Raw genomic sequence first — 12,642 nt, 5'->3', positions numbered from 1 at the left:
TTTGACACTCCCAATGTTTCTATATTCCTTTCCCGGATTCTCTGGAGTAAGAGAACGCGAACGCGTTCTGTGCGCATGTGGAAGGGTGTGCGCCTCGTCCAATGAACGTGCGGAGGGGAGGGGCATCCATGGAAGGGGGCTCATTCGCGGTCCAGTAGTTCCCTAGTACACATGTCAGCTCGCAAGTCTAGGGGAACTCTACATTCAGGAGAGCGCCTCATAGTGTTGAATGTGTTCGAGAACAACTTGTTTCAAAATTTTAAAACACATGGCTTTGTTTTTTTTTTTTTACAAATGTTTAAAACAAAGTGTTTGAAACATGTTTTTCATACTTGTTTAAAACTCATTTTGATACACGATGTTTCATAGTTTGTGGTTATTTGCATGTTTTTTGAAAATGTATGTTTAAATTTATTTTAATTTTTTTTCTGTTCTTCGTAGCATCAAAAGACAAATAAACGTGCAATATTATTTGTTATTTGTGTAAAACAATACACTGGCCATTGTTAAGAATAAAAGAAGAAATTGGCAGCAGAAAGCGTTTTGCTTTACGGCCGTTACACCGCGCAGCACTTCGTTGCTTTCATCCCGCACACTTCTCCACCTAGTCTGACCCCGCGCACAAGCTTTCCCCTCTGCGCGTCGCTACTCCAGAGAATCCGGAAAAGCAGTATAGCATAGATTATGGTGCTAACAGTCAGGGCCGTATCAAGGTTTGTGGAGGCCCCTGGGCAAAATGTTTTGTGGGGCCCCATATTTTTTTATTATTTTTTACTATGAGCTTTATTAGCTCAATATGTTAACCATCAATTGTCAGCAGTTGAAATGGTAGACCTGATTTTAGAATCAGTTCACAATCTAACATATCGCAGATAGGTTTGCAGGGAGAATAGCGCAGTAAAATAAAGTTACGGGACGAAAATTGTAGCGCTATAGCAGCAGTAAAATTCTGTCTAAATGTCTAGTTACGAACACGTCAGTACTCAACAATAACACGTAAGTCACACAATGTTGAGAAAAGTACTCAATGGTCGAAAGCCGAAAGGAAACAATCCACTCATTCCGCCGTCCGTTAGCTTATGTTAGCGCGGTTCACAAAAGCGCTGCTTAAAGTTAGGTGTCTCTTAGTTCACTGATGCACCGAGAGAGAGCACTAGTATCTCCACAATTTTTTTCCCTAGAAAAAGATGACTGATGCTATGATGAAGGGACACTCACGAAGTACAGCCATGCCCTGTCTGGGATTCAAACCTAGAACCCCTGGCATTGTAGCATGCTGTGCTAACCACCCTGTCACGGAGGTCAGCCTCACACAATATTCTCAGGCTTTCAAACTGTAAATTATTATTGGTCGTGTAGAAGGGTATACAGAGGGTGTGTTGCCATGGAGATGATTTGTTTTTTGTTTTGTACTTCATTCCTGATCCCATAACAGCCACAATGAGTTAGCAATAGATAGGGGCATGCATATTTCGTTTTTGACAAAAAAACGAAATTTGACAACACATATTGTAGTGTTAATTTTTCATCTTTTTGAAAGGTGTGAGATGCATTTCGTGACCATGTTTTGTCACGAAATAATGCGAAATGAACTGCAAAAAGCGAAATGAACTCTTAAACACGAAATTCAGGGTTTATTCACCGACGTGACACCTTCTGAGGTCTGAAATATCCTGAGAGTTATGCAATTCCCGGAAAATTTATTAATTCTGCGTTAATATTGGAGAAGCAAAAATGGACTCCTTTACACAGAAATAAACTTAATACTCTCATAACTACATAAATGTGGTATTAGAAGTGAAATGTTAATTCTGTGGAACACGTGTAGTTTTTAAATTTAATTTAGGATTATATTCACAATTTTAAAACCAAAATGTCTTTTCATATACCACTTTTCATCCAATTTTTCACCGCTATAACACCGATATATTATTTTATTTACCGCTTTTGAACCCGTAATTGACTCTGTTTTTGTACCGAAATTTTGCTTTTTTATTTAGCAAAAATATGTGCCTCTAGCAATAGAATGTGGATGCTCCTGCTCTTCCTGATATACGAGGGGTGAGCAGATGTTAATGAATGAATATAAAGTGACAACAACATACTCGTGCTTGGAATTTCCCTAATCTGAAGCCGAAAAGTCCAGTTTATTATTTCATGATGCAGATTTTAAGTGTTTCACATATGTGTTGGTTGCAAATCCATGGTAACACATGTCACCAATCACTAGACTTCAAAATGCACCTGTGAGAAAATTTTGGCTGTCCTCTGTGGCAGAATTGTTACTGTAAAGCCGCATCCCCACTATACCACTCGGCAGGTCGATTGGCTTTTGCCAAAATCAATGAACATCCCCAAAGTACTTTGATAGCACAAGTGAAATACGCGATGAATATATGACGACGAAGATGAGCTTTTAGCAGCAGCTTGTGTAATTGTTATTTCTATGAAGCGTCCATGGAGATTTTAGATTCGCTCGAGTCTGAATAGAGGAAGTGCTTTGATATTAGACGTTGCGAACACTAAATCTTGACTACATATGTGACATTGGGTTCAGAAACATTTTCCGTGTGACAAATTCTGACTGAAATTCTGCTGAGTAAGATTGGAACCAAAATCAGAAGAAAGGTACAAAATTCAGGCATCTGCAGTAAAACCTCGTTAATCCGGACTAATGGCGGGATAAGTTGACCGGATTAACTGAAATAACCTAACAGAACAGTAGAAAGTGCATTAAAACTCTGTTTATAGCAACAAGACACGTTTATTATGGTGTATTTCAAGGGCATAAGCGTAAATACACTATACAGTACAGTAAAAAGTCTGCGGGAAACAGAATTTCATCAGAGGTTGACTGTCTTTTCTCTTTGGGAAGATCTCTTGTTGACTTCTAGCCACATTTAAAACCTTGCATTCTGCTTTTTTCCCCTTTTGCCTGTCCGGATTAAGCGAAGTCCGGCTTATCGAGGTCCGGATTAACGAAGTTTTACTGTATTCCAGCCAGCGAACATCTTGCTTTAACATTGCGGTTCCTTGCAACAGGGGATTCCTACCATTTGCTTACATATACATTTCAGATTTTGAAACAAGTGGTTTCTAGAATTGTTCTAATTTTTATAGTCCTGCAATCAAGTCCCATAGCGAAGATGACCACAGTACAGTTATATTAATGCTACAACTTACGGGTTCGTCCAATTCAGAATCAAAAGTTGAACAAACAAAACTAATCCTTTTCCAACGTGTCTAGACATACTTGACTCCTCCTCCACTTTGCCTATCGGCACGATTTCCTCTGAAATATACTACTACTATACTACTTTTCCGGATTCTCTGGAGTAGCGACGCACAGAGGGGAAAGCTTGTGGGCGGGGCCAGATTGGGTGGGGAAAGGTGCGGGATGAAAGCAACGAAGTGCTGCGCGGTGTAACGGCCGTAAAGCAAAACGCTTTCTGCTGCCAATTTCTTCTTTTATTCTTAACAATGGCCAGTGTATTGTTTTACACAAATAACAAATAATATTGCACGTTTATTTGTCTTTTGATGCTACGAAGAACAGAAAAAAATTAAAACAAATTTAAACATACATTTTCAAAAAACATGCAAATAACCACAAACTATGAAACATCATGTATCAAAATGTGTTTTAAACAAGTCTGAAAAACATGTTTCAAACACTTTGTTTTAAACATTTGTAAAAAAAAAACGAAGCCATGTGTTTTAAACTTTTCAAACAAGTTGTTCTCGAACACATTCAACACTATGCGGTGCTTTCCTGAATGCAGATTTCCCCTAGATTTGCGAGCTGACATGTTTACTACGGAACTACTGGACCGCGAATGAGCAGTCGAGTCGCCCCTCCCGTGGATGCCCCTCCCCTCTGCATGTTCATTGGACGAGGCGCACACCCTTCAATATGCGCCAAGAACGCGTTCGCGTTCTCTTACTCCAGAGAATCCGGGAAAGGAATATAGTTGGCTTGGGATCGGCATCGACGACACATAATGGGGAAGCATCTTAACATGCTTCCCGCTGCCACCACAGCAATTTCTGCAGCAATAGAAATTATAAGCCCTGGCTCTCGTGATAGCCCATGCGAAGTTTCAAGTATTATGTACGTTAGCCCCAAATATAGCAGAACCTATTATTTGAGATACTACATGCACACATGTTGCACCTTTCCCGTATTCATTTCTATTTCGGTTATATTGCCTCCTATCTATCTCATAGTTAACCACAACCGTAGCGTACGCAGGATTTCATCAAGGGGGGGGGGGGGGTTAAAGCTTTCTCCAAATTCACATTACCATCGTTTTATTATACTTCAATTAAATAATAATAAACATAATTAATTAATAATACTTATTATTTATTAATTAGTTAAATTACTACTAATAATTCTAATACCACTAATACTATTAAGTAGTAGAGATCTACATAAATATAGTATTTATGAAAGCAATAGAACGAAATTTGTTTTTAGTAATTAGATTTTGACAAATTCTAGGAGCATTTTTTTGTTTGTTTGTTACAAAATAATTGTCTACTCAACGAGGTGACATATTTTAAGTCTAAAGAAAATCCATAAAAACAAGAAAATATATTAAAATACATTGAAATAATCAAAGTATAGAACTCATCTAAGGAGCTGCGGTGATCTGGTAGGTAGGGTGTCTGACAACCACGCGGGAGATCAGGGTTCGATTCCCGGAATTGGTTGTAATTTTTGAGCTCTTGTCCTCGCATAAATGTCCCCGATAATTCACATCTGGATTGCCTCGCTGTTCTTACCAACAAAACATTTCACAATAGTTAAGCTTATTGTCGTTTGAATTCAGAAATTTAAACGACAATGGGAAGGCGGACTGGTGGCTGTGTATTCTTATCCGCTTAGCTTTTTTCATAACATTTCAAAGCTCAAGGGGGGGGGGGGGTTAAACCCCGTAACACGACCGTTGCGTACGCCACTGAACCACAATGATGAGAATGAATGCACTTCACGCAATATTACAAATATGATATTCCCCAGGATATAAAAAGCAGTTTATCCTACCTTACTGCTGGATACGGTCTCGCTCTTTGCACTGCTAGTACTACCACTAAACTTAATTTGCTGCTGCTCTATGTGTTGCTTCGCCATTTCAATTTCTTTCTTCTTCAACTCAAACACCACTTGGAATAAATCTCTCATGGCTATAACCACCTGGAAAAAAATAACAAGATAATTAGTTTCAACATTGCTGAACATTAATTAGTAATTTCAAAAATTTCTATAAAGGCAATGGTTATAGGACGGAAACCAAGGAATATTAATGTGAGAGCAAACAGTGAAAGAATCCAGCAAGTGGATAGCTTCAAGTACCTCGGATGCACTATAAGCAGTGACATGAGCTGCAAACAAGAAGTGAAAATGAGAATCGCAATAGCAAAAGAAGCTTTCAATAGAAGAAAAAATGTTTTTTTGTGGACCCATGGACATAGGTCTAAGGAAGAGATTAGTGAAATGTTTTGTGTGGAGTGTAGCACTATATGGTGCAGAAACCTGGACGTTGAGAAGAAATGAAGAGAAACGACTCGAAGCTTTTGAAATGTGGACATGGCGAAAAATGGAGCGTGTAAAATGGACGGACAAGGTAAGAAACGAAGCCGTACTGAAAAGAGTTGGTGAAAAAAGATCTATACTGGAGACCATCAAGAAGAGGAAAAGAAACTGGTTAGGACACTGTCTAAGAAGGAACTGCCTGCTAAGGGATGCCTTGGAGGGAATGGTTGAAGGAGGAAAAGTCCGTGGAAGAAAGAGATATCAGCTTATGGATGATATTAAATTAACTGGGTCGTATGCTATTGCGAAGCGTAAGGCGGAGAATAGGGAAAGCTGGAGATTGCAGTGCAAAATCTGCCAATTAGGCAGAAAACAATGAATGAATGAATGAACACCACATGCAGCGGCGGCTCGTGACTTTGCACAGATGCGTGTTACAGGTACATGTTTTCTTGTATTTACAATTATATCCCCCCCCCCCTAAACACATACACATTTACATACTCACTTGGAGCCGCTAGTGTACGCAGGGTTTTTTTCCCGAGGGGTCTGGACTTGTAAAAGTCGGTGTACACATAACTACTTTCTAGGTGGGGGCGAAATAAATTGTAAAATATTTTTCAATCACCGCTTTAAATCTTAATTTTAAAAGCTATTCAAAGACAAAAATGGTTCGGAGATAATTTTAAGGGCAGTTTAGACTGATTTTTGTTTCAGAGTTCTTTCCTGCTTTCAGCCGAAACTCAAAATTTGGAGATGGGTTGTAGCCCCCATCAATTTGCTCGACCCAGCCTCGCGTAGGCCACTGCTTGGAGCAACAAAGCACAACTGTCCTTTACAATGACTGCTCCATATGCCACGTGCATGACCACGAACCGCGCAAAAAAAATTCGTGTCTGCTGATTCTGTAAAGCTGTCCGCAAACTTTCTTCTTATACTGAGATGACAACACTTACAGCGCTGTGAATCTGTATAGAACTCTAGCAGATGCATTTCCTGAGCTGATTGGCACCGATCCTACGTCCCTCGCAGAACCGAGGGGCATTCGGCCAGATTCGACGTGCCGCGAGGTGGCGAAAACGTGCTATGAAGCCAACAGCACGGTATTCGTTGTAGCTTAACAGCGTGCGGAAAATACATAGCACGCTGCAAATTTTTGAGCCTCTTAACGTGAGAAGTTTCATTTCACTTCAGGGTTTTATTAAACTTCTTCAAGCTATGAAACATGTCCCTTTCTTTATTTTCATTTTAGTAAATTAAGTAACGTGTTATAGCACGGTAGCACATATTAAGCAGCCACCATTGACCACATGCTTTTCTTTTTACAGCAACTGTGACGATTGAAATGTGCGATGGTTAGGTGCAGTTGGCGAAGGGGCAGTCACAAACGAATGCCCACACCCAAGATGGAACTCAAACCCATGACCTTTGGAGTTAAAAATCATAATTAGATCACTCAACTTGCTTCGCCACCAAGGTCTAGCTACTCTACTACAAGGGAGAATCAAATGAAAACCGCAAAAGTGCCATTAACAATCTATTTTTGTTTCTAGGCGTTTGGAAATTTGCAGACACAGTCCTTGACATCTTTCCGAGCTGGTAGTACGAAGCAGTACCGGTAGGTGGGGTTGGATATGAGTAACAGCTGATTCAAGATGGCGGAACCACTACGCAGTTGCACCAAGCAGGAACAGCGTGGAGTTATTCACTTTTTATGGAGTGAAGGTGTGAAACCGGTTGATATTCATCGGAGAATGCAGACGAAGTATGGGGACGCCTGTCTGTCACAGTGGCAAGTCCATGATTGGTGCAAGAAATTCGCAGAAGTATTGACTTTCTTGACTTATGCTCCCCGTCTGGGTCAGGCTCAGTGAGTTGTGACAGAGGAGTCCATAGCCACAGCAGATCGGCTTATTCAGGAAAACCGGCGTGTCACTCTGGCTGAAATGGCTTCCTTGCCGAATATGAGCTTCGGTTGAGTACAACACATAGTGCATGATGAACTCAGCTACAGAAAAGTGTCCGCCAGGTGGGTTCTTCGACAGCTGACGCAGGAACTGAAAGTCCGTCGGGTTGACGCATGTCAAGAGCTGCTGAGGCATTATGAAGAGGAGGGTGATGATTTTATAGCTCACATTGTCACCGGGGATGAAAGTTGGGTGCACCATTTTCAACCGGAGACGAAACGTGCAAGCAAAGAATGGCGACATTCACCTTCGCTGAAACCAAAGAAATTTTGCAGCCAGCCCTTTGCAGGGAAAGTCATGTTGACTTTATTCTGGAACACTACATGCTCCCACGTACGACAGTGACTAGTGGCACCTACACCGACCTTCTCAAGAACCATTTGAGGCCAGTGAGATGCACAAAGCAAAGGGGATTGCTGAGTGCAGGTGTTTTGCTTCAACATGATAACGCCAGTCCTCATTCTGCTCGTGCAACCATGAAAACCATCGATGACCTATGCTTCAAGTGCCTACCACATCTGCCATACTCACCAGATTTGGCACCATCTGATTTCCACATCTTTGGTCCATTAAAGGAGCACCTTGGAGGGCAGAGGTTCAGTTTGATGAAGACGTCCAATTCGCGGTGCACGAGTGGCTACGCAGTCAACCGAAAGAATTTTTCTCACGCGGTATCAAAGCACTACCTATCCAATGGCGTAAGTGCATTGAATTGGGAGGGTACTATATAAAAAAATAACGTACAATCAAACATTATCTCTGCATTAAAATAGTGGAAAAAGATTAATTGCGGTTTTCATTTGATTCTCCCTCGTATGTATTTATAGAAATACTACTATATTATTGCAGAGAACATACAAATTGTTAAAATGCACAAACAGCTTAGTTTATTATTATTAACCCATTGATGTCACGTTTAAATACCTTCGGAGTTGACCAAGAAATCGTATTTAAATTCCATAGTGCGGCAGTTTGGAGTGCAAAAATAAATTAAAATCAATTGCCTACATAAAAGTTGAAAATGTTAAGTTTTCCATAAAAACCAAACTTCAGATCAAAGGGTTGAAATGTGAGAATATAAAGAGCATTCCTTGACATTCGCTACAAGACTCGGCAGCAAGCGGCCCGGTGTCAGCGCTTCTCTCTCTCCCAGTGAACGGGGTCTGTGACAGTCGCACACTACAGTCTGTTTCTTTCGCTCTCCCTGCCTTCGCTCTCTTTCCCTTTCTGTTGACGTTGCAGACTGACACCAGTATAATCCTCCCTCGGAAGTTGTGTTGTGTCGTGTCCGTGTGTTGAAGATTGTGGCTTAATATGGCACCACAAAAGTTTACATTACAACAAAGGATTTACCTTGTCGAGTGTTACTTCGGAAAGAGGAATTGTGGAGAAGTGCTACGACGTTTTGCAACAAAATTTCCTGGTGTTCCCGTTCCACATACAACCACTATATTAAACCTCGTAAAATCTAAAAAATAAAGTATACAAAGACCATCCGTGAGTTAAAAGAGAGTATTGACCGAGAAATCGGGAGAATTACAGTAGACGAACTTGCACGTGTAAATGCCAATTTCCTTGGGAGATGTCAGGAATGTGTTGCAGCAGAGGGACAACATTTTCAACACCTTCTGTAGTCAAGGTTAGTACACAATATGAAAACTGTAATTTTAATAGCTGACTCTAGCAACTGTCGCGGACCCCAATCACCAGGAAAGATAAACGCTGACGCCGGGCTGCTTGCCGCCGAGTCTCGTAACGAATGTCAGGGAATGCTCTGTAGAAGCTTTATTGGCTCAGAGCTGTGCAATAATCCAATATTTTTCTAAAAATTATCTCTGGTTTGGGATGTGTAGAAAACGAGTTTCAAAGGAATATTAGCATTGAACACCAGATTCCACGAAAATCGAGTTTTGATCCTATTGTCGAAATAACAGATTATATGCATTTTGAGAGGCTAAATATGCATAAAAACTGGAAAATAACTTAAAAATTTAAATTGGTTACTAAACGGGGGAAAATGCAAAATTTTGATGCCATAATGGCAGCTGAGGAGAGCGGCATAAGATAAGAAATATTTTTTTTCTTACTCCACATCGAGTGGTGCCACACTGAGGGAATTTCAAATATCACATATCTGGGCTTCCTTTTAGAATGAATACAAGGGACATCTATGAGCTACACACTGAACTACGTGCATTTCTATCAAGCAGTGTAGCATTGCGAGCTGAGTTCGTCATATAACTTAAGTGTCGTAACAGGTTCACACGAGTCCTGCTCGTCATATGACACAAATGGGTTAATAACAGCATATAGAGTAAGCAAATATTATTCATGTGCATTTTATGTCCTTTGGAAATCAACCACCATACCCTGCATTTATCTGTAATAGCTTCACCTTCAATTAAGTCTCACTGTCTAAATTTACTGAACTTACTGTCACAGAGTACATTACTGTTGCAAAAAAATCAGATACTTAGAAGTTCGCCACTTGGAGACAAAACCATGATCAAGAATAAGAAAGACTGACGGATCTCTAAAAGAGAAGATCGCATTTCTGAAATTTCATATCTGGTACAATAACAGTACTTGAAATGTACTTTTTTGCAACAAAAATGACATGCATTTTTAAACTAACTTGTCACTTAACCCTTCGTACACCAAGGTGGGTTAAAAATTGTCCACACTTTGATTCGGATAAGAATTTTTATGGATATTTCTTTAGTATCATGTCATAACTCAGGTTTTGTGTCAAAAATAATATAAATTCTATTTTCTGTCATTCAATACTTTTAATTTCTAGAAAATCACCCAAAATTTAAAAAAAAACATTTTCATGGTGGACATAAAGTACCCACGTTTGGTGTAACGTGTTACCATAATGTGCATGTAAAAGAACCGAAAACAGCAAAGAAGCCAGATCAAAAAATGTACAGTTGAACAAGTTTGCAAAAACAACAATTGTATGTTGAAAATGTGAAGTCTTTGTTTGTTGAAAACATAGTGAAAAAAGCAACGTGTGCCGCTCTTGCAAACACAAGACTATTGATTCAGAGTAACCAACAATGACTTTTGGAAAGTAATATAAGACAATAATACTTACTCTGTAGCTTCCAACAACAAAAAAAAATTTATGTCTGTAGTACTACATCATTGCTCTTATAATTCGGGAAATATGTGAATACAATTTCCATAATGTTAAAATATATTGTAAGAATAACAAATAATAAAGGTGATATACTTAATACCTGCTCTGTTCGTAGCCTTCAGTTGTCTTAGTTTATAGTTACTACAAAATAGAGAAGAATATTAAATTTTCTGGGACAGAAAATAATGATTTAAGTGGTGGACATTTTTTAACCCTCCCTTGGTGTGCGGTGTTACGTGTAACCCCTTGGTGTATGTAGGGTTAAGGAAGAGATTTACATAAATCCTTATAATGCTACGAGGAAAAGTCCAAAAATAAGTCCCCCCCCCCCAGTTTTGCCAGGGAAATCGTACAGCAATGGGGGAAACCAGGCCGTGTGGGAACACAACAAACACCCATACACCAGTGGGTGAATTACGACTGCGATCCAACAGATGGTGTGAGCATAGTACGTGCAAACGAGGGGAGGTGCCTCTCAGTCGTGGCCCGGCAGATATGGAGCATCTCATGCATTATCACCTGGAAGGAAATGAGTTTCTCTTTCAGATTGTGACGGGGGATAAAACGTGGGTCCACCATAGCACACCCGAATCGAAGGCCACATCAATGGAGTGGAAACATCCGTCATCTCCTGTCCGGAAGAAGTTTAAGACAACTCCCTCGGCAGGTAAGGTGCTTCTCACAGTTTTTTGGGATGCCCATGGTGTTTTGTTGCTCGACTTTTTGGAACAAGGAACCATCAAAGCTGCACATTACTGTCACACCCTGTTCAAATTGAAGCAGGCTATTCGGCATAGGCAGCCTGGCCTTCTCACATCTGGCATGCTGTTGTTGGATGACAATGCAAAACCGCACTCGGCGAGGGCTACGCAACACCATCTTGCAACCCTTGGTTGGAGCACCTTACCATCAGCCGTACAGTCCCGATCTCGTGCCGAGTGACTTCCATCTGTTTCCGGCTTTGAAGAAGGCTTTCGGAGGAAGGCGCTTTGGAAGCTTTTCCTTCCCATCTCTGTCCACAGTCGCCAGGGGAAACTTACTTTTGGACTCTCCCTCGTATCAATGTAAATCCTTATTATTATCTGTGTATTAAATGTTTGACATAATTAGTTGAACAAAATACCACGTTAGTCAAAAAGAAGGAGGAGATTTCAAAATGTTATTTGCAACAAACAATACATGACAGAAACATAATCTGCACATCATTGGATAGATTAAGATTCAAGTTTTGTTGAAGGACATGTTGGTTTTGTTCATGCACTAACAATTACTTTTTTTTCTCATTTGCAGGTAATGACGACGACACAGGAAAGTCACACCGTGCTGTACAACTTGCGAAGTGTGGATCCACTGCGCAACATAATAGATGAACTTTCCAAGTTTGATATTTGATTGTGATGAGCCGGCTGCTCGTTGAATCTACGGTGGAATCAAGTTGCACTTACACAATGGATTCACACTTCGCAAATTGTAGCGCATGATACAACTTTTCCTATAGCGCCGTCATTACCTGCAACGAGAAAAAAAAAATGTCATTGTTAGTCATCATCCTTCCCCGTTTCCTGCCTCTAGCATAGAAGCCAAGCCTCTCCATTTTTTCCTGGTCTTCCACCACTCCTCTCTTTCCACGGTGTTCCAATCTTGTCCTCTCCTCCTAACATTCTCCGCTATCTGCTCTTTCTACCGACATCTTGGTCTCCCCGTTGGCCTTATTCCCACTCCTTGTGCATTGAAAGCTCTTACTGGCAGTCTTTCTGTCATTGTTAGTGCACAAAAGAAACCAATTGTCGTACAACAAAACTTTGAACCCTAATGATGTGTTTCTGTTCTGTATTGTTTGTTGGAAATAACATTTTGAAATCTGCTCCTCCTTTTTGACTAACCCTGTATATTTTTTATGAACGAATCCTGTGTATCTCATGTATGAATATACATGTACGAGTTCATTAAAAAGTAGGGATGGGACCGATTAATCGGTACTCTATCGGTAT

General features: G+C 40.3%; 1 protein-coding gene across 1 annotated transcript in view; it reads right to left on the bottom strand.

Moving 5' to 3' along the window:
• Dab (DAB adaptor protein) overlaps positions 1-12,642 on the bottom strand; it is a 145,157-nt gene that overhangs the window by 40,535 nt on the left and 91,980 nt on the right. The window contains exons 5-6 of the mRNA XM_083115118.1: positions 10,607-10,613; positions 5,051-5,200 (exon numbers count right to left, since the gene is read on the bottom strand). Coding sequence (XP_082971244.1) covers positions 5,051-5,200; positions 10,607-10,613 — 157 coding nt within the window. The remainder of the gene's footprint in view (positions 1-5,050; positions 5,201-10,606; positions 10,614-12,642) is intronic.

This window comes from Lepisma saccharinum, chromosome 30 (genome assembly GCF_977018435.1).
Source record: "Lepisma saccharinum chromosome 30, izLepSacc3.1, whole genome shotgun sequence".
NCBI lineage: Eukaryota > Metazoa > Arthropoda > Insecta > Zygentoma > Lepismatidae > Lepisma > Lepisma saccharinum.
The sequence above is the reverse complement of the archived record's forward strand: the minus strand, read 5'-3'. Positions and strand labels throughout refer to the sequence as shown.